The sequence below is a fragment of the Macrobrachium rosenbergii genome, chromosome 25 (assembly GCF_040412425.1).
Source record: "Macrobrachium rosenbergii isolate ZJJX-2024 chromosome 25, ASM4041242v1, whole genome shotgun sequence".
Classification (NCBI taxonomy): domain Eukaryota; kingdom Metazoa; phylum Arthropoda; class Malacostraca; order Decapoda; family Palaemonidae; genus Macrobrachium; species Macrobrachium rosenbergii.
Window position 1 is genome coordinate 26410702 of NC_089765.1, and position 23708 is coordinate 26434409.

Genomic DNA, 23708 nt, shown 5'->3' on the forward strand with positions numbered 1-23708 from the left:
CTGGCTATATTAATGAAATAATCATAATTATTGAAAGTTCACTGTTCATTTGTGTACAATCATTCATTCAATGGACTGCACAGCTAATTCATCATCATCATCTTCAATCAACATTGATCATTAGTGAATACCCATATGATTTATGTAATCTTAATATTAAATATTTTTAAAGTGCATATGTATTTTTGTTCTCTCTCTCATGAACTACCAATGTTTCCCTTGTAAAAGAAAACAGAATGACATGAATACTGTAGTACTGTAAGAAAGAAAATGAGCATGCCTGAATACTGTACAGTATAACAGGAACTTAATTAGTTTTCACATGTAGCTGTAAGCCATATATATTTCTAAAGCTTATGTTGTAAGATGACTCTGAAATTGTATTAGTGTTCTAGGATGATAATTGAAGGTATATTTGGTGTTTGATCTATTAAAGCAGGGAGTTATAAGCATTTTTAGAGGGGTGTTCCAACTTAATGTGGATTTTCACTTAACACGGGTGGTTGTGGTTCCTAACCCCAGCGATTACCTGGGACCCACTGAAATTTTCCCTTGTGTGTAGGAATACTGGAATTCAAAAAAGGATGAAACAAAAAAATATAGCTGCCAAATCAATTGGCATAAGCCTAGCGCTTGCATGTCCAAGATTCTTTTCTTTGTTGTTACCATCCTCACACGATCTTTGCATTTTGATTCGGTAATGATTACCACACTGAAATTATTTTCATTCATTCAAAGTTAAGTTGTAATTAAAACAGGGTTTAAATGATACAACTAGACGGGTAGTTTTAGGGCATAAGCCTAGCCTAAGTTACCAAACTACAGTTTCTTGCTATTACCAACCTATGAGACAAAATGTTCGATGAAAACCTACATTAAGCCAAGATTTGTTACGTATAAAAAATACCACTATTTTTCACTTTGAATTGAGTAATAGATGCGGTGTTCTATGGTTTCATCAAGTCGTCCTGAAAAACTCACAGTAACATGTTTAAAAGATGAGACACTGACACAACCAGTAACCTATAGGGCTACTTACTACCAAGCTAGATTGTTTTTGCTCTACATTATTTGGCATGTATAGGATTAATGATGTTGCAAGTCACCACTGCATTTATGTGCCCATTAATGTGTTGAAAATATAAGACATGTTGACAGAGAAAGCATACATAAATTTGTACATAAATTTTATTATGCTTTGTTTACCTGTGAAATGTTATTCCATTTTCTCTTGAAGAATTCCTGTGCCCATTTTGGCAATTAAATGTACAGTGCTATTAACAAGATGAAGAACAAAAAATACTGCAATCCCAATAAGCCCCCCTGTTCAATTTGCTTGGTTACTGGACTTTTCAAGATGGCTGAAAGGCACTGCAGTGCCACCTTGGTGGAAGACCACCAAACTGCGTAGTACTACAGTAGCACGCAGATAACACCTCCAGACATTATTCACCCTTTATGATACAAACTCGTCTTTCAGGTGCTTGTGCTGGTATGTTATTGATACAAACTGGCATGTTTATGATATATAAGGGGGTGAGGGTTCAGTAGTATGCAGATAACACCTCCAACATTATTTACCCTTTATGATACAAACTCGTCTTTCGGGTGCTAGTGCTGGTATACTATCGATACAAACTGGCATGTTTATGATATGTAAGGGGGTGAGGGTTCTTTATATGTGCATGCAAACATGTCATTGAAGAAACTGTTGACTGTTTCTCACAATGAGCCAACAATATCAGAAACAGTGTCATCAATCACGTGGTACCAGTAAGCATGTGCCACATCTTCATCCATGAGCGGACAGATGAAATGAAACCTACCATAGCAATTCACAACCAGTAATGTTATTATGTTCACAGTTTTTGAAATAATGGATGAGACTAAGCAAAAGTTTCTATGGAAAGTGCTCCCCATTCTGGTGTTGGGATGTGACTTGCAACCCAAAAATGTGAATGCTTTATTCAAAACCCTACCATCAACTGTTACTGACTTTGTCACTCCAAACACTGATGAAGTTGCTAAAAAGTATTCCTATCACAGACAGCAGAGAAGTTCCATCATATTTATCATTTTTCATTCCTTTCAATTTTGATCCTAATGCTAGTCTTCCGTGATAAAGATGTTAATCAGTACTGTATCAAAACTAGTGATCAATGATTACCATCTGTTAACACATGTAAAATATTTAATAGCTTATTAATGCTTGCAATAAGTGCAGGGGTTTCTGATCAGCAATGATACCAACTTTACTTTTAGGTATGATAGAGTGCATGCTGATCTTTTATTAGAAATATTTCCAATGCAAAATATTTCATTATTGATAAAAATGTCCACATCATAGTAACCTTGAAAGAAAGAAAATAAAGCTGGTTCCCGAGAATGGATACCTGTATCAAAATTTTTATTCCAGTGTTTAGATTTCTGATACAGTGAAGCATTGATACTTCTTTGCAAATTTCTATGTATAAGGACTTGTATACAACAAGACATCAATCTGCTACACCAGCTATACCTGAAGGGTTAGCAAATTCACTAAAGGTGATTGCTGAGAGGTAGATTTATTGGACTGTGGGGGAATGGAGCAACAGTGGCAAACAGAACTCATCACATGGGCAAGGCCACCAAAATTATCAGAGAGTGGATCTGCCCTACGGGGGAGGAAGGGTTGGTGACAATGAAGCCTTGAGGTGGGAGTCACATGTTGGCCTTGCTTAGGACAGGTGCTGAGGTGCATTCTATGGGGATACCAGTCTAACATATAAGAAATCTGGGGTTAAACTGCCATCCCATGAACTTGAGATGCAGACTCAACAAATTTGGGATTCACTGCCATATCCCAACATATGAAAGGATGGCTTACACACACACTCCAGGAATGTCACCTGGGGTTTGCTCTGGAACACTTTCCACATGACAAAAATTACGGGAGAAATGTCATCTTTACTGATGACAAGGTTCTCCAGTTAGCAGAAGCCCAGCACACGTTATCAGCAGTAGCAAATTTATCACTAAGCAGCAAGTGGCAGAGTACTAGCATCATTCTGGGGGTGGATGTGGACATATGGTCTAAAAGAGTTTGTTAAGATCAATGGCAGCTTTACATGGCATAAATATGTCAAAATCTTTGAGCAGTGTAGCTTCCAACAGTACAAACTATGGCAGTTCCTGCTCCTCTCATGATAAAGTTGGTCCATGACCAGTCCCATCCACAAGAACCACCTGGTGAGGGACTGGCTACAGTGTCATCCTGGAATTCAAGTTCTAGAGTGGCCATTGAAAGGCTTTGATTTGAATCCCATTAAACACCTCTGGGCTATGATTGGTCAGGAGTGGTATTGTAGGGAGAAGCATGCCCGTCATGTAATAGAACAGTGTCCGTTGACAGCCACAAATGCATATAAATCTTGTAGAGTCCATAACTAATACTGTACTTGAGGTCATTGACACATATGGAGGTTGGACATCCTATTTATATACAGTGTAAGTTACTACAAATAAAATATGTTGTTGATGGCTTTTACCTGGTTACCAGTAATGCAAATGTTTTCAAAGATCAGTGTAATTCAAATGCGGTAATGGGGAAACCCTTTTATAAGCTTCAATAAAACCGATATTGATAAAATTCGATGAATGACAAAACACACTCTTGGTGTGCAAATACATTACAAATTATTTATATCAAGTTATTCCAAGTCTTCTAGTTTAATTTAACATTGATTCATGAGTGCTGAAGATCTAAGCAGTTGTCTTGATCATCAAAAGGTGTGAGCATTTTTATCTGACATAGACTGCCAGAAAAGTATGAAGAATGATTTCAGTTTTTGCTTTTAATGAAACTAAAATAAGTTCATTACTTCAGTTGATTTTCCAGAACATGTTGACAATGACTGGATTTACACATTTGTATCAGACACTTAAACTATTAAAACACTAGTGCATTGGCACTGTAAAATGTAAACAAATATAGAATATGAATTTGTGACTCAACATCCTATGGCAAAGGTTTATGTTAATATGGCAAATTTTTTTTTAAATATGTGTTTGTGATATATAATGAATAAATCTAATGTTCATAAGTAAAGAGAACTCATCAACTTACAAAAGAATGTGTACTTTGTGATCTTGTCATTTTGGTCATCCACAAAATTTAGGCAGGCACAATAGAAATCCTCTGTTAAAGCTCGGCCAAGTTGTCTGGGTTTACCTGAAAGTATAGAAAAGCTGACACTGAATAGTTTTTCAGTATACTGAAGCGGTTTTTACCATCAAACATCATTGCAGATGGTCCAAAACGGCTTACATAATACAACATGAAAAACCTTAAAAAATCATAGAATTCAATAATGCTACTAATCAAAAATCTAAACTGCTAAAAACAAAATTAATTTTTTTTCAATACATTTCTAGCTAAACGAAGAGAGAGAACCCATTGTGCTTGGCAGGTAGTGGCAACTATATCTCTTGTTGTGCACTGTAAGCAACTGCCAGAGAAACTTTGTGACAAGAAGGCTGGCAATTAAGGTGAAAGTAATGGATTTGCTGAGAAAAATTATTAGATTTTTAGGATACTTTTTTACCTCACAGACCAACTGCTTATACTGAATATACATCAACTGAATAGCACCTTAGGTGGGAGGAGCTGTGATGCTAACATAAGGAAAGAGAAAAGTTTGACCTTCGGGAAAGAGCAAGGAACCAATAGCTCCATCATGAACAGCCAGGTAAGAGTTGGACCAAATTTCCATCCATAAAATAAGGCTTTATATTTTATGGTTGATGATTATGAATGTAGCATGTGTACTCCCCATTCAGTTATAGTTGCAAGTGACCATAAAGATCTATGCTTAGCAGGATGCCATGATGAAACAATTAAGATGACAGGGATGAGTCTCTGTTAAAATTTTATCATAACAAAATTACCAGGATTAGGGGGCAATTATCTACAACCTTGTGAGAAATTTTCATTTTATAAAAGTGGAAAATATCAACTGCCACCTGCAACTGCCCAACATTAAAATAATCAATATCCAAGTTTTCCTTGGAGAGTAGAGAGGCTGAAGATCTAACTGTAGGTAGCCAAACCTTAATTATCTAATCAGAAGCCTTAAAAATAACCTTTCAGAGCCAAAGGATATATGGAAAGAAAAATCTTGAGAACCCCAGCCTAAAACAGGCAGAGGAAGAAATATTCATTATTATTGGCCTGAAAATGAACCGTGAAAAGAGACGATGGTGTTTACATATAAAAGCACTTCATATAATGTACATCAATATTCTCTACTAACTAACATGCACACATTTCCAATGAAAAACCAATTGGCAAAATTAAATTTATCCCTAAACCTGCCTGTGGCCATTGGGGATAAATATATTATAGAGTATCATGTACATATCCCTCTCATTCCTTATTGATTGTTCTCTAAAACTTTAATTTCTAACTATATTTTGATAATTGTGCTCACTGATCTTGAGCGCCCGAGAAATGTCAACCATCATAATCCTGTGAAGCAATTTTAACACATAAAGCTGTGAATTTTAGTGACATTTGGTTATGAAGATATGTTTATAAAAAATGAAATAGGTGAATCGCGCTAATTTATGATAAAAATATATGTATCAAAAGTGTCATGTGGAATTTTCATGATGTTGTTCGCCCAGAAATCATTCAGGAGGGTCCCTATTATTGAAAATAAAGTACCACAACTTTTTACAGCAAGACCAGCCCCCCCCCCTTTTTTTTTTTTTAAATTGACCTTTGGCCCCTAGGGTATATGTACTTTGCTTTCATCTATATATAAATTGTAAACTCTTCTAATATGTACAAGTCATTTGGAACAGGTCTTAACCGAAGGAACCAGTCAGGTTGATATTGTGTTTAATTTTTCCATATGCTCTTTTGAATATACTTGTATATATACAGTATATATATATATATATATATATATATATATATATATATATATATATATATATATATATATATATATATATATATATATCATAATGCCTACCTGTAGCAGGATCTATATCTGAAGTATTCTCTGCTAAAAGTCTCCCTTTAGGTGGTGAGAGTGTGCACTGTCCTCTTCCTGGAGGTGTATTGATCAAGAGGTACATCAAACCTTCGCCTTTTTCTTTGTCAACAAGTCTCATTATAGTCAGTTTCACATGGAACTCAAGGACATCATTGTAAGCCGTAAATAATTCATTATTAATAACCATGTTAGCCTGGTCTGGATTTACCATGAAGTTTATTCCATCCTGTTAAAAAAAGCAATAATTAGGAACTGAGGTGTATTTTACATACAGTACATATATATATATATATATATATATATATATATATATATATATATATATATATATATATATATATATATATATATATATATATATATATATATATATATATATATATATATATATATATATATTTTGTATACTTATAAATATATAATATATATATAAGCCTCTTTCGATGACTCTGTGTTCAAAGTCACAGTCTATCATTGATTCTAAAACAGGCAGTCACAGAGTACTTATCAATTATAATTCCCTTCGGGTGCAAGTTATTCCTGAGGTATAATGACCCAGATATTAAATGATATTTATGGCTTAATACTAGTAGATATATATATATATATACATACATACACACATGCACATATATATATGTATATATATATATATATATATATATATATATATATATATATATATATATTTCTGAGTCCAGTCCCGTGTCAGCCGGTGAAATTCCATTACAGCACGAATTTCTAGGTATAACCTTGCTAGATATACCAGAGAAAAAGAGCTTTCAGGAAAGCTGGGGTTACTACCCCCAGTCGAGCGTCTTCTAGGAAGGCGTCGGTATAAGAAGGGGTGAGTGAATTACCACTACCACGGAAACCTACTCGAAAGATCTCTCCTTATCAAAATCCCCGGAACAGAGCGGTGAGCCGTTACAGCCCCCACACCAAACACCCGCCAGGACGGCGACACCAGCGCCACCTACCTCATTCCATTTTCTAGCACGTGAATCTACGGTTTATTTTGTGTGCTCTTCCATTATTTTGGATTTTTTCTGCTTCTACGATGGCGTCGAGCAGCTTTACCATTTCCAAGTTAAGTACCATCTTCTTGTGGGGTTTTGTTCTATTTTTTGGCTGTTATAGTCTCGTATTTTCATAAATATCGAGATCTTATTATGTCGCCACGGCGTCCCCAGCCAGCCATGTCGACCGCGAGGCGTCTCCTTCTGTTCTTTTCAGTTGGAGTCGTCTCCTCGTCGTTATAGATATTTTGCCCCCTTGGTTCCCTTCCTGGTGGTTCCTTGCGGTGGCTCCCCCCCCTTATGAATTACGATCATTGGCCTACTGGCCTTTGTGGGAGTGATGCCCCGTCTAGGTCCCCCCCCAGGTTGGGTTCCTATTGTTTTGGTCTTACTAGGCTAATTAATTTGGATTGAAGATGGTGCTCTCTTGTAGTTTTATTTTTATTTTTATTTTTATTGTTTTTATTATTTTATTGAGTGGTTTACCTCGGGTGCTGGCGGCAGCCTCAGATCTAACCGCTTCCCCGTGGTAGGCTACGCTCTCTGTTGAGCACATTTTAGTTTTTATGAGTGTTGGTTATCTTGTGGGGTAGGCTTGTTAGCTTCCTTCCCTTTGCCCTGGGTGGAGAGTTCAGGTTGAGGGAGTTTTGTTGCTGTTTTCCTCCGGGATCGTTTTTCGGTGGGCAGAGTGAGCCCCTTGGTTCTCTTCCTCCAATTGGGGGGAATCGAGTTCTTAGGATGTGTTTCCTCTAGGCTAGTCGCCCCCTTGCCTGCCATTCTCGATCCCTGCTGGCTCTCGGCTCAAATTTCTCTCCCAGTTGCTTCCTCCTTCCCTTTTCACTCCTCGTCCTAGCCTATACTAAGGTTAGGTCCTTATTAGGCTTCGCCTAGGTAGGAGTCGGGCTTCGGGTTGGTTGCTTCCAGTCATATTGCCCCTCCAAGATTCATGGTCTGGGAGGTATGGTTGAGCGGGTGAGGTATGGTGCAGTTGAGCGGGTGAGCTTCTCCCCGTCTCCTGTTCCTTCCTGGTAGCCTACTCCTCCTCCTTACCTTCCCCCTCCTCCTCTCCAGCCTTGCTCTACTCGTGCGGGTGACGCTAGATGGCGTTTTCTCCGAGTTCCGGGACTTCTCTTGTTGGTTGAGGGATTCGCTCCCTCCCATATTGTCCCTAGCATCGCTGTATTGGGGTTGGTGGTTTGTTTACTCGAACGCGTTCGAGTCACTGTTCGTCTCCCCGTTGGTTTACGTTGACACGGTATATATATATATTGCTCACTCTATGTTATGAACATATGAGCATTTTACCCGTCTCGTTCTCCGGCGGGGAAGTAAGGGCGGAAGGTTTTTCATTATAGGGGAACGGATCCCTCCGTCCTCTTGAGTTCTTACCATCACTTGTTACTGTTTTTATTTTTAGATAAGTCTGTTATCTACAGGAGTACTCTCCTTTATTCATTATATATAAATACGTGAGTCCAGTCCTATACCAGGGGTCTCCGCCGTTATTTTACTGGCAGCCCTTATGGTTAGTTCCTGGTCTCTCTCCCTTCATTCCCGGAGTACTCCGGGTCTGAAATCCTACCTTCCACTCTGTGTAATTTAGAGCTTATTGGCCCAGTTTATGATAGGGAGTTCTTCTCCGCCGGAGTATCCCGGTTGCAGTTGAATTCCCTGGCCTCGCCAGCTTTAGTTTGCTTAGGTGGGAGGTTCATGTACTTTTCTACTTACAGACTGTTCGCTGTGAGGAGCCGGGGTGCACCGCCTCCCTCCAACAACCCTACGGTCACGTAGTTTGTCGGACCCACGCTGGTTGTGCGGTCCGCCTGGATGATCTGATTGTTTGGCACCCTGATGGTTGTGAGGTTTGCTTTGCTCTCTGCACAACTGTCCAGGATGAGTTGGTAAGTGACAGTCTTTACATTACTCTTGCTTTATGCTCCTCATATTGTATATTATACATTGTTTATGAGGTTCCCGGAATGGTTTTCGTCCTTAGCTAATTGTTGGTTTTCTTACAGGCGGACGAAACTTCCAAGAAGTCTGCCTTGGAATCCCTCCGGGCCTGGGTGGCTGGGTTTGGAAGGAACGTTCCGTCGGGGAAGCCCTACGTCCTCGACGCTAGGTTGAGGGACTTACTCTACCCCGGCGCACGGGTGGCGGCCGCAGTGCCTGAAGATCTGGCCACCCCTATCATCCAGCAGATCCGGGATGAGACCCAGCCACCCCAAGCGGATATCCTCTACGCTGAGGTCTCGGAGGATGTTGCCGCCATTAATCTCAACCTGGAACCGATGAATGTAGAGCAGGACCAGGTGGTAAGTGGTGAGGTAGGTGAGGTTGTTGGGGCGGGCCCCCCTTTATTTGACTCCCCTGCTTCATCTGTTTCTTCTTTTACAGGCTTTGTGAAGTCTTCCTCCTTGGGTGATAGAGCTCCATCTGCTATCCCCAAGTTGAAGTTGAAGACTTCATGGAAGGCGAAGGGCTTCAAGTCCTCGTCTTCCAAGAAGGCATTGCCCTTCCCCCCGTCGAAGGCTAAGGTCTCAGGACCTGTAGCCTCCGGGAGCAAGTCTGGTTCCTCCAGCAAAGGCGCGAGTAAGAGGGCTGCAAAACCAAGCCCTCCTCGCCAACCTGCTTTCGATGCAGAGGCCTTTGCTAACCAGCTTTATAAGCGTTTTACGGAGGACCTGGATTCGAGATTTAGCGAAATCTCTGAGAAGCTGGCCAGTCATGATAACATACTGGCGGGAATGGCTCACCCACCCCCAGCCGAACCACAGTATGTTATCCCCGACACTGCGGACCTCCCGCCGTTCGATGTCGGTAACCCTTGGCGGTTCGCTCTCCGGGCCATCCAACATGATGGCAAGCTGACTCTTGATGGTCTTGGCACGAGACGGTTGGAGGAATGGAGTTCTTCCCCCGATCTCCTGCCCCCTTACCCAGGCTTCGTGAGGCTCACGGAGGAAGCCTGGATTGGTCGACAAGGTTCCTAGGGAGACTGTCATCGTCCCTAGGGACCAAGCTCAGTCGGCTCTCCTGCGCACTCTGGCGGAGTGGCAGGCAGATAACACGAAGTTGACTCCTTTCAAGGGAACTTCACCATGTTCGCCCTGGGAGACAACCTTCCCACCCTTGCTTGGACAAAGTCGCTCTGGCTACGGCCCGGCGTGCTTTGAGGGTATTCCGTACCTCAGCTGAGGGAGACAGACCCTACTTCCCTGGTATTCCCAGGAAGTAACGAGTTCTGGACAGACGCCCCGTCCACTTTCACGGTCGGGAAGCTGGACCCCTTCTGCGCCTCCACGCAATTTAGCGAGCAGCTCCCCAAGCTGCCGGAAGCTCTTTTGAAAGCGGAGTTTGATGCTCGGGTTAAGTTAGCCCGGTCGTTGAACTCCGTATGCCTTACTGAAGCTACTGCCGTCTCCTGCTCGGACGAGCCCTTCTTTCAGGTTTTGGCTAAGTCCTTGCTGGCAGGTTTCCAGTCTGACTTATCTGAATTTATCATGGCCAGACTGGAATGTAGGAAGTTCATCTTCGCCGATGCAACTATCCGTCACGAGCCTAACAAGCTCGTGAAAAGCTCGATCTGGGGACCTAACCTCTTCCCTGAAGAGGAGGTCACAAGTGTTATGGCTGAGGCTACACGGGCCAACCAAAGTCTTCGTTCTCGCTGGGGTATTTCAGCCTACAAGCGTAAGACCCCAGAATCGGCCGGCCCCCAATCGAGAGGAGGTAAACGCTTCAGGAGGCATAAGAGGCCTCACCACCAGGCGGTAGTCCAAGCCGTCCCGGTCTCGGCAGTGGCACAGCCTTCCACTTCTAAGGCTCACCCCCAACAGTACGTGCTGGTCCAACCAGCTGCACCCTCATATGTGGCCTCACCGGCATACAACCCCACATATGAAGGCCGTGGTTATTTTCACGGCCTTAATAGGGTTGCAAGGGGAGGAAGAGGCAAAGCCCCTCATAGAGGAAAGCCCAATACCACCCCAAGGGGAAGACCTGGACGTGGTAGGGGGAATAAACCCGCTCCCTCCCACTGAGAGAACACAGGTAGGCGGTCGCCTGTTTTGGTTCAGGGACCAATGGACCTTCAGCCCTTGGGCACACAGCATTGTGTCCAAAGGCCTAGGATGGAGCTGGATCAAAAACCCTCCTCCTCTAACCAGGTTTTACCAGCCACCCACAGCAATCCTAAAGGATTATGTGACAGAATTGCTCAACAAACGAGCAATAAAGAAAGTAAGGCACCTAAAGTTTCAAGGCAGGTTATTCACTGTTCCCAAAAAAGACTCCGATCAGCAAAGAGTGATCCTGGATCTGTCGCGTCTAAATCTCTACATAAAATGCGACAAATTTCGCATGCTTACGGTAGCTCAGGTACGGACTCTACTTCCGCGTGGGCCGTCACCACCTCTATCGATCTTTCAGACGCTTATTATCACGTCCCGGTTGCGCCGGAACTTCTCTCAGTTCCTCGGTTTCAGACTCGGGAATCAAGCCTACTCCTTCAGGGTCATGCCCTTCGGTCTGAACATTGCGCCCAGGATATTCACAAAGCTGGCGGACACGGTAGTACAGCAACTCCGGTCTCAAAGGGATATCCCTAGCAGCATATTTGGACGATTGGATAATTTGGGCACCAACAGTGCCGGAGTGTCAGAAAGCCACGTCCATAGTCATCAGTTTCCTGGAGTCGCTAGGTTTCCAACTGAACAGAGAAGTCCCGCCTGACTCCGAGTCCCGGTTTCAGTGGTTGGGTCTCCAATGGGATCTGTCATCTCACACGCTGTCCCTTCCGCCTCCCAAGAGGAAGGAGATAGCATCTCTCACCAGGAGATTCTCAAAAATCCATCAGCATCCCGCCGGTCCCAAGAAAGGGTCCTTGGGTCTCTTCAGTTTGCCTCAGTGACAAACCTGCTATTAAAAGCGAAGTTAAAAGACATAAACAGAGTGTGGCGGAGTCGAGCCAATGTCAAGCTCAGAGACAAGGTCTCCTCTATCCCTCAAATCTTAAAGACAAGGTTGCGACCGTGGGCCTCGGTCAAAGGCTTGTCCAATACAGTTCCGCTTCAATTTCCCCCTCCGGCACTAGTAGTTCACACAGACGCTTCCTTAAGCGGCTGGGGGGGATATTCACCAAAACAAAAAGTACAAGGAACGTGGTCCACAATGTTTCAGCAGTTCCATATAAACACCCTGGAAGCTATGGCGGTATTTCTAACTTTGAAGAAAATCCGCCCCCCCAACCGGATTCATATCAGGTTGGTATTGGACAGCGCAGTGGTAGTTCATTGCATCAACAGGGGCGGCTCCAAATCAGGCCGAGTAAACCAAGTAATGGTTGCTATCTTCTCCCTGGCGAACAAGCACGGCTGGCACCTGTCAGCCACCCACCTAGCGGGGGTACGGAACGTGGTGGCGGATTCCCTGTCCAGGAATGCTCCGTTGGAGACGGAGTGGTCCCTGGACGTGGAATCTTTCAAGTGGATTTGCCGCCGGGTTCCGGGCCTCCAGGTGGATCTGTTCGCAACGGAGAGCAACTTCAAGCTCCCCTGTTATGTGGCTCCCAACCTGGACCCTCAGGCGTTCGCCATAGACGCAATGACAGTAGATTGGAACAGTTGGGAGAAGATTTATCTTTTCCCCCCAATAAACTTACTGCTGAAAGTTTTACACAAACTCAGGACATTCAAAGGTCAATTAGCCCTAGTAGCTCCCTATTGGCCGAAGAGCAATTGGTTCCCTCTTCTTCAGGAACTGGGATTACGGAGTCTTCGGATCCCCAAGCCCATTCTGACTCAGACAGTACAAACCAAGACTGTGTCAGCTTCCTCAAGAATTCAGAATGCCCTAGTTTTATGGACTTTATAAAATTCGCAGCTCAAAAGGAGCGAACATTGACCCTGTCAACACTCTGTTTTAGAATCAGATAAAAGAGATTCTACTATTAGACAGTATGATTCAGCAGTCAAAAAATTAGCCTCCTTCCTAAAAGCATCTGAAGCCAAAATCATGACAGCTAATTTAGGAGTTTCCTTCTTTAGATCATTGTTTGAGAAAGGCCTAGCTCCGGCCACTATTACCACAATCAAGTCAGCATTAAAGAAAGTATTTCTTTACGGCTTTAAAATCGACCTCACAGATTCCTACTTTTCATCTATCCCCAGAGCATGCGCTCGTCTGAGACCAGTATCACGCCCACAGTCTGTTACGTGGTTTCTCAATGACGTCCTTAAGTTAGCATCAGAGATGGATAACTTTCATTGCTCTTATCAGGATCTGTTAAGGAAGACTTTATTTTTGATTAGCTTGGCTTCAGGTGCTAGAATCTCAGAGCTGTCGGCTCTCACTAGAGGTGATAATTATGTGAACTTCCTCCCGTCTGGAGAGGTCCTCCTTTCCCTGACCCTAGATTTTTAGCTAAGAACGAAGACCCACAGGACAGGTGGTCTCCTTGGAAGGTGGTGCCCCTTCCTCAAGACCAGTCTTTATGTCCAGTTTATACACTTAAATCTTACCTTTTAAGAACTCCACAGAGTAAGTCGGGTCCTCTTTTTATCAGGGAGAAAGGTGGTACTCTTTCACTAAATGCTATAAGACAACAAATTTTTATATTTCATTAAACAGGCCAACCCAGATTCAATCCCCAAGGTTCATGATATTCGAGCAGTTGCTACTTCCATTAATTACTTTCATAATATGGACTTTTCGGAGTTATCTAAATTTACGGGTTGGAAATCACCTCTAGTGTTTAAACGCCACTATTTAAAAACGCTCGAAGCCCTGAAATTTTCTACCATAGCTGTGGGAAGTGTCATCTCCCCACCTTAATTAATCATATCCTTGTCCTTTCCTTTCCCCCCCGCCCGCCTGCCTCATTTACTTTTCTGCTTATTCTCCTGGTTGATTATACCTCACTGCCTGGCTCCTCATATTGTTGTTTCTTGTACCTGTTGCTGGAAAAAGCGTAATCTGAAATGCCATGATTGTTTCTCTTGTGGGGTACTGGACAGTTTTTATTTGGTTCCATGTACCCCAGATGAATGTATATATTAATGTTAATTGATTTTGTCTCTTACGTGTTTAGCCTAAGTTTACGTGTATAGTATTAAGGTTATATTTGCAGTTATTTTGTGCGCTTTTCATGTTTCACCTTGCTTTAAGTAATTTTAAGGTTTTTTGGGGCTTTTTCTCCGTCGTGCCGGGGACCTGCCCATGTTTCATAGTATTAAGTTTGTTAATGTGCCTTAGATTTAATATGCCTTAGTCTTAGTGTTCTTGCTACACGGAAGAGATTGCTTAATTAAAATTATTTTGGTAAAACTTTTGCCTTTTCTTCAGATTACCCCTCCATTTCTTTTTCCTAGTAGTTGCAGCCTTGGCATGATTCTCTATCACGATTTCACCGGCTGACACGGGACTGGACTCAGAAAAGGGATTTTGACAGAGGAAAAATCTATTTCTGAGGAAGGTCCCGTGTCACCCGGTGACCCTCCCTGAATTACCTAGTACTCTCCCCCCCTCTTGCACATGCCAAGTCTGGGGTTAGTGCTAGCATGGAATGAGGTAGGTGGCGCTGGTGTCGCCGTCCTGGCGGGTGTTTGGTGTGGGGGCTGTAACGGCTCACCGCTCTGTTCCGGGGATTTTGATAAGGAGAGATCTTTCGAGTAGGTTTCCGTGGTAGTGGTAATTCACTCACCCCTTCTTATACCGACGCCTTCCTAGAAGACGCTCGACTGGGGGTAGTAACCCCAGCTTTCCTGAAAGCTCTTTTTCTCTGGTATATCTAGCAAGGTTATACCTAGAAATTCGTGCTGTAATGGAATTTCACCGGGTGACACGGGACCTTCCTCAGAAATAGATTTTTCCTCTGTCAAAATCCCTTATATATATATATATATATATATTGTATGTTCCATACCATATGATTACATAATACATATATAATCAAATTTCTTATAAAAACACTTATCAAATAATGAAATACTAAAAACCTTAAATGTAAATTATTTTTCACTATTTCCTTACAAACACAATTACAGTGAACCCCCCGTATTCACGGGGGATGCGTCCCACACACCCCCGCGAATAGATCAAATCCGCGAATGCTTAAAACCCCTCTAAAAACACTTAGAACTGCCCATTTTGATAGCTTAAACCAAGAAAAACCCTGTAAAAATGCTTATATCTATGTATTTTAATAGTTTTATCACAAAAAGTGCATTTATTCATGAAAATTATATGAAAATACAGTAATTAGTGAATATTTTTCCGTGAAAAATACAGCGAATGGGCGAATTTTCCGCGAATGATGGCTAGATATGTTCCACAGACAAACCCGCGAATGCGTGAGTCCGCGAACCATGAGAACGCGAATACGGGGGGTTTACTGTACTGCTGAAAGACCTTTAAGCTGAATTGAAAGCCCTTAATTATGATTATTTGTCACAGATCTCAGCTTTCCAAGGAAAATAACAAGAACAAAAAGTAAGAAACCTGCTTGCAATACATAAAGGAGCACACTTCTTTCAAAAAGACTACTTCTTTCTGAGAAAAATACAAAACCAATCAGGTCAAGAAAATTTCTTACCCTTGTCGTTGTGGTCTATAGATTGTATCCACCATGAAGTGCAACACAACCCCAAAAAAATAGTTCACATCCTTCCAAATACTCTCACTTACCATTTCACTATGCACAATAATATATAATTCATTAGTTTATACTGTACACACACTTTGGCATCTAAATGTAAACAATAAGCTAAGCGATATTATCCACTTACTGGCACTAAAGTTTCAGTCTCGTTCACATATGTGTATATGGACCAAGAGTAGCCAAGTGATCCATAGCAATCTTCATTACAGGATCCCATTAGGGCTAGCCTTGAACTGGGGTTAATGAACATTCCGTCTGAAGTAAATCTGCACATTTTTGCAATCTGACACCTGGAAAAGAACGTTTAGTATTTTAAGAATAAATTTAGAACAAACAAAAGATCGTGTTTCCATAAAATCTATAGTTAATCTTTTATAAATTAGTAAATAATAGTAAATGAACAGATGTAAAAAAATATGAGTTTGAACCTTCTAGTACCTATAAAAGATCTTTCAGTAGGATTAAACATTAAAAAGACTACAAGCTTTGCAATTAGCTAATGAAAGCTGCTATGTTTGGTGTATCGTAAGACTTATAGAATCTATCACTAAAAAAAATGTCATGGAAAAGGTTAAGACACATTTACTTGAAAAAACATGAGCATCGTCTCCATTATTATCCATACAATGTTCCTTATTAGCTTTTCAAACTAATCCCCCAAAAAAGAAGAAAGGTGAAAGGATCTACAGAATATTTGTGCGGACATTTGGCTTTCCTACATACTGTTATTCTCTTCTTTCTGTAACATTTCAATACTGTAAGCAACTGCAGCTACATAAAAATAAAATCTTAATTACTTAATATAATTGTTATCAATGATAAACATAAAATAAACAAAAAGCATATTGAATATACTGATAAAAAAAGCTATATAAATAAATACCATGAAATAATCTTAATATAAAAAACAATATATACAATTGAATCACTAATTTCTCCAAATTCAGATGAGTTTATTATTACCGAGCATTTCATCACAGTACTGCTACTAATCACAGCACTTACGAATATGGTAGGATTTTGCTACAGTATTCTTTTGACCATATTCTGTCAACAGCTTGTTGACAGGCTTTACCATTTACTAATCTACCTTGTACCTGTAATTAATCATAGAAGTGAAACAGAATTAAAGTAATGAAAAAAAGAATGAATTTATTCAATCTTTTCATTAATCAAGGAAATTAGCCAATACTTTGAGTGCAAGGTGTTCAGTTCCTATGGTAGGTCATCCGGCCTCAGATATAACTTCTCATTGCCAAATATTGCCAACAAAACTGCTAACATACTGTTCTTTGGTTGATAAAAGACTATGTATTTCATTTTTTATTTTTACACAATCCAGTTACATTTTAGTTATTCTGGAGAATTACTCTTTGGTTCTGCTTCCTATAGAGCCTTATTTTCTGGTAAAATTTCAGTGCTTGCAGTTTGGTTCTTAATAACTTCTTTATCTGTTTTCAATAAGATAATCTTCCTTTAGCCAGAACCTTCGTTTAGGCTTCTTGGGATGTGCTGCATGTTATTCATTAGGGTTAATTTGTGCAGACGTATCATTCCACTTCAGACAGTGACCACATTGTGAGGGCAAAGTACATTTTATCCCCTTTTGTGCTATTCTTAATAGCAAACATTAGTTTTGGGATCCTAGTTTCTACAAACTCCTGGTTAACAATGTCACAAGACAGTAATTTCTTAACACATACAGTACTTATCTGCTGAAAATATGCCCTCTTCATGGACAACTTTACATACAGCCATCATACTTTGGAAACCAAATGGCATTTACCTAAGAAGTACGCTGAGTTTTGGAGCTCAAAATGACCACACTGGAATCTGATACTGAGAGGTATCAAAATTTTCTTTAATATTAAAATTGCCTTACATAATTAAGAAATACACAATACTGCTAAAGGGGAAAATACATAAATATCTCACATCTAAAAACTCACTTGACATCCACCATTGGAGGTGATCCAGGCACCAATTCTACATCTATAGATCCTTCAGCCTTCCGAGTATCTTTAGCCATAACAACAACAATTCGATAAGTGGCAATAGCCTTTCTCAGCTGCACCGTATTCAACTCCAGTGTGCCTCCTTCAACAAGAATTCGACCTGCAAAAATGAATGACGTACTATATACTGTACTTGGCTCAGGAACGACATGCCTGAATATTTAGTTTCCATAATGGCTTATGAAATATATGGCTAATTTTAACCCTTGTATTTGGGAAATTCTCTCAAGACGACTTTGCGGGAATTTTCTTGTGCAAAATAATGAGTGAATTTAAATTTTCTTCCAGATATTCATTTCATAATGTGGTGATGAAGGCAAATTCACTGTTTAAATATTCTTTGAAAGCTGCCAATCTGACCAGTCTTTAATGTAATTTCTTTGAAACACTCACTCTGTGAGGAAGTATGAAGTATTAAAATCTTCTTGTACAATTGTCCTTTTCATACAAAAATACTGACATGGCTAAGTTACATTTATAAAATGTAACAAAGTGTGTTTCTTTCACGAATAGCCTATTCCTCATTAAACAGCCGAACTTCATGGTCAACAAAATCCCAGACATATCAGTATATATAAACGAAAAGCAGCTGTACCCAATAGATGCCTCTGTGCCAGCTTGCCTCTTTACTCCTCATCTAGATCCCCAGAATTTTAGTGAGCATTCAGCAAGATCAGCTTTTTTTATCTATTTAATCAACAACTTCCATTGGTGTCATCCACCATTTTACTAGAAAATACAAGCATCAAAGAAACTATATTATGACTAGCACAAGGTGAACACTGATTTGTCCCACTTGAAGATCTGTTAGAGGAAAAAGCAAAGAGAAGGAAAGATGTGATAATGATTACTGTTATCATAAGAAATGCTTTTCTATAGGCATCAGTGATGATACAATAAGCTGAATTGGATCTGTCCTAATTGTTTTTGATACAGTACATTAAATAGTAATTAAATTTAAAGTCATGCAGAATGCAATAACTCTGCTGTACGATGAATTTGAGCTGTAAGATAATGGGACTGTTGAGTGGAAAGGCAGGATTACTGATCTTGAAAATTTTCAGGGAGAATCAGTTGATGCTTTATAGACCTGCCTTAGGCCATTGACCTAAAAACTGATAAGTTTACAAAGAAAACTGAAGCTGACCTGAGAAGTCATAATCTCATGAATTATTAGATGATGTTGCGAGGAAGAGGAATGCCCGTAAAACAGAAAAAGTAATTTGTATAGATAAAGTTAAGGAAAAGAGCTTATTGGTAATAAGGTCTTCATAGGCCTCAGGTAAAAGAACTTAGAAGAAAAGTGAGGCTGCTAATGAACTTCATGATATTCTACTTATTGCTATAATGTCTACCTCAAATGACAACATTGTTTTAGATTTTATTAATAGAAGCTGTACAAAAGATGTGGCAACCAGGATAAGTAACATGGCAGAAGGTGTTGTAACATAAAAGATTGGGAAACCAAAATTAAGATTTGTAACATTTATTGGGATTAAGGCAATGTGACTGATGCAACAGCAAGCAAAAATTGTTATCTATAGCCAATCTCTGAAGTCAATGAGATGTGTCTGCTATTTGTGAAACCTGCTGTAGGTGGAATACCCACATCATTCTTAAACATAAACCTGAAATTCAATGGGCTCTTCATGATAAAGTTATGTTACAATGTGTACTTAGGACAAGTTTAACAGACATCATATGCTGACCAGCTTTTGCCTTTAGGGATATGGTTGTACTGAAGGGAATGTAAGATCAAGTCATGATGGAATTTGGTATTGAGCTTGTAACCCTGTGATAGAAGAATGTACTTGTCAATTGTATTGACTTTAAGACACAGGGAAGGAAAGTTACTGAACACGGTGAATTTGAGAAGTTGCAAAGCTTTGGAAGTGGAAATAAAGTCTACAAATACTGACCATGAATACACGTGCTAATGTCGTGAATTGTGTCATTTGGAAACAGAACGTTGCAATAGTGATCATAAAAGAAAAACCTCAAGTGTTGATTGTACTTATGGTAATTGAGACTTTCAAGTGGCAACCCATTCTTGCTGATGAGTGCTGTGATACTGAGGACTTGAAAAGTTTTAAGGAACATGCAGTGTGATTTAATGAAAGTCATTACAAATACAGTATTTGTACATTAAAATAAAAGTGATGATCCTTCAAAGTTTAAAGAAAATTAACATGATATTAAACAAAATCATGCTAATCTACAAGGTATTCAGGTACTATACCTCATCTTCCCTTTTTCATTTTTGTTTATGTAATGTGATATTTATAAAATAGGACGAACTTTTTTAAAATCCAACCAGATATGCTGTGAGCTCAGTTGCATTCTTAACTTCACTCGGCACAAGATACAGTAGATATCTAGATGACTGATAGATATTTGGCATAAGAAAAGGCACACTGGAATATGGGAGCCATAGCAATATCTGGATTAGTAGACTACCACCTGAGCAAGTGTATCAGTCCAAGAGTACTGTTTTCAAAAGAATGTGACAATAAAAGCAAAACTCTTGGGTAAATATTTTTGGATGCAAGTATGAAGGATTTCAGGAAAACCAAAGGATTCATTTCAAACTATGAGACAAAACTTCTTACGCAAAATCACAGCACCATCTAGTAACCAACGTGACATTTTAAATGTGAAGCAAAACCTATAAATACTGTATTGTAAAATTGTTTCACTTAAACTGAATAAATTTATGCAATTTCATTAATCTAATCAATTATGATTTAGACTACACAGTAATGAAAAAAGAAAATGAACAGACCTCATGCATATTCTATATATTTGTTGTATCTTACCAGGTCCTTTTCCAAAGCACCCTCCATTGTCAGGTTCTTCAATGGCTTCTGTTGTATTGGTTGTACTGTTGAACACATAAGTCGTGATCTCTTCAACAGATGTAAGAGGTTTTGACACTTCACCATCGGTTGGCCATGCACCCTCTGTATTATCACGTGGCAGTATTTCAGTGGTTGGACTGATTCTATGGCAGTACCACTTGAAATCAAAGTCCTGTAGGTAAAATGTTGGGTATGTACTAAGTATGCAGTCATCATGCATATTTACATTCATACACAAACACATATAGTATATATATATACATGTGTGTATATCATCAAAATTTTTATATCATCTCACCTATTTTACTCCTGAAAGCCCTTTCAGTCCAAATAATCATTATTGAAAAACCAATTATTAAAAGCAAATATCATAAATCCTTATCGGCTGTACTTCAATTTTTCCAGATATAGCTTAAGCTTTACATTTGCTTAGTGTGCCATTGTATTTTGTCCTCTGATCAGTTTCACCTAGATTGCTCAAATTGGGTCCCTTCCTTTCTGTCTGGATCAATCCCAACTATACTTATTAACTGCCCACTTCTGAGTAACAAAACCTTTATTGTTTTAATCTTTGTTCTCTCTAATTTTTCATACAGGCCTTTATAAGAAAATTCTGTTGGCATGTGATCCAATTAACCACAAATGTGTTGACAGACTTTTGCCAGGGTATGGCTAACCAATAAGTGAAAAAGACAATTGCTTTACATCCCTGTAGGGAGCATCCTGAGGATACTGATCTGGAGAATCATCATTGCATCCCATGTCCTGTATCGCTCTCCAGTGATAAATTAAGATGGTGGAATCGTTAATCGGTTTTTCAATTAAGCAAATGAAAAACGGTAAACAAATATGAAGCAACCTTAAGGCAAGTATGTTTTAAGTGGGACATTCTGAATTAGAAAAGGGTGTCTTGTTAACATTGTTTCAAAAGAGTGTAAATCACTTAACTGTAATTGGGAGACCTGTCCCTTATGTTTTAAGATGAAATATCCAGTAACTTTAGGGTAAAACTTTTAATTCTCTTATCGTCCTGACAAAGTTAAGTTAACCTGAAAGTTAGAAACTGATTTAAATCCCTTTTGTTTCTAATGAATGTGCAGTGTAGCTTCTACGGCCCTTATCCATGTTTTGTCTAAGTCTTGATGGCTGTTATGATGTTTGCTACATACAATACTGAATGAATCAGTAAGTTTGTTTTTTTTAGGAAAATGTTATAAATTCCTACATATTGTTAATTTTGCACCACTTTCTCAATCTGTGTATCCTGTAAGTGCATATGTCAGCCTGTAAGCAAATGAACTGTTCCATAAGATGGAATGAACCCCTGAAGAAAATGGTGTACAAAGTTACAAAGGTGTTTTAGTAGTAGATATTGACAATGATGCAGCATCAAAGCATATGTGAAGTTAAACAAGTTATGTTGCATGAGATGAAAATTAGCAACAAGACAGGTATATAATTAGAATGACCATGTTAAACATGCTATGTTGCACAAGATGAAAATTACCGACACAGGAATGGTCGTATACCAAGCCTGTTGATTTTAGATATGCTACATTGCATGAGGTGAGGGTTAAGCATATAGTGAGATTAGTAAAATCTCTCTGTTAAGGTTAGGAAATAGGTTTCCTTTGTGTATTATAATGCAACCACTTGGAAAAAAAACAAAGCAATTCCTAGTCTATCAAGTGCTACTTTTAATAAAGGTATCATGAGTGACTAGCATGCAAGCATAAGCACATACGTGTTATTAATTTAATGTGAAGGTGATATTCTTAGAGTTAGAAAAAAATCAGTAAGTACGTACATCAAATAGAGTACAGTAACTGATTATTAATTGAAAATCCAAGTAAAAGTTAGCATATAAGTAACTTTGTCATTTGAAGGATATAATGGAGCATATATTTTGGAATATACTGGTACTTTTCATACGAAAGGAATTAAAATAAGATTATGAACTGATAGCTGGATATGATGTAGTCGGTTAATATGTTGGATTAAACAGGACAAATTGGTTGCTTTGGCATATTGTTGGATTTTACTTTCTTTATATGCCAACATGAAAGTTACTAATCCCTTAGATATTTTCAGGGAGCTACCAGCTCCTTGCTATGAGATTTTTGCATTGTATTATGGCTCACTGAATTAACTACTTAACAGTATTTTAGTGGAAAGTGGTTGGCCACTAAGTGGTCAGCCACTTGGTGTCCAGCTAATAATATCAGCTTGTACCATCAGGTGAGACACTATTTGTGGTGGCCACAGATGAGTTTCACAACAGTCACCATGGATACCTTTGAAGCTGCATGCATCTGTGCTTTGCTACTCAAGAGAAAGAAAAAGAAGAGGATAAGTAAACAAAAGTACTGGGTGCAACCAGTAATTATCCAAAGACTGCTAAGGGGAAAGTTCCACATATTATTTGAAGACCTGAAGTCTTACCCTGAAAAATTTTACAGCAACTTAGGGATGAATGAAGAAACATTTAATAATCTGATTACCATAACTGAAAGTGGCATGTGTGTGGGCAGCCTTAAACATCAATGGATGAGCAAGTCCTTAGAAGTAGGAATAACAGTTTGACAACACATTTTAACAATTTGTGAGTAATAAAACCCTTGTTCAAGGTTTTGGGGTACACAGAGATTCTGCCTTTGTGGGTCTGCCAGACAAGGCCTTAGGAATAAGGTAGTAAGGTTGACTATATAGTTTAAGTTAATGATTTCTATATTATGCACTACTCCTAGGAGTGTACATGGAGCATGAAGAGACGAATCATTACTATAGCATGAACACTATAAAATTAGGTACTAAATTTGATTTTATACAATGTCCATATTTTTATTTTCCCCATATAAAAAAAATATTGATTAAACTTTGGTAAGGTTTAACCACCTTACCAAGCACATAAATGTCTTTGTTTTATCTAGCAAGGGCATGCACACTATCCTAAGTTCTGTCCTCTTAAACTGTCATTGGAAAAAATTACTACCTTCAGATTCGGCCAGTCAGGATCATATGAAAATTCTGCAGGGTTGATAAGGAAGATCTTGTTATAGCCTAAGACGAGTTTAGCCAAACCTCCACTATTCATCAGGACAACTAAAGGTGACTTT

At 39.4% G+C, this 23708-nt stretch overlaps 2 protein-coding genes across 2 annotated transcripts in view; one reads left to right on the forward strand and one right to left on the reverse strand.

Moving 5' to 3' along the window:
• LOC136852501 (polycystin-1-like protein 2) overlaps positions 1-23708 on the reverse strand; it is a 142348-nt gene that overhangs the window by 117911 nt on the left and 729 nt on the right. The window contains exons 2-7 of the mRNA XM_067127175.1: positions 23585-23708; positions 20551-20764; positions 17669-17834; positions 15847-16009; positions 6018-6267; positions 4106-4210 (exon numbers count right to left, since the gene is read on the reverse strand). The exon at positions 23585-23708 is cut by the window's right edge and continues 55 nt beyond it. Coding sequence (XP_066983276.1) covers positions 4106-4210; positions 6018-6267; positions 15847-16009; positions 17669-17834; positions 20551-20764; positions 23585-23708 — 1022 coding nt within the window. The remainder of the gene's footprint in view (positions 1-4105; positions 4211-6017; positions 6268-15846; positions 16010-17668; positions 17835-20550; positions 20765-23584) is intronic.
• Positions 8766-10265, forward strand: LOC136852495 (uncharacterized). The gene is made up of 2 exons (XM_067127161.1): positions 8766-8961; positions 9079-10265. Exon 2 carries the CDS (start codon positions 9352-9354, stop codon positions 10051-10053), a length of 702 nt encoding a protein of 233 aa, XP_066983262.1. The 5' UTR covers positions 8766-8961; positions 9079-9351; the 3' UTR covers positions 10054-10265.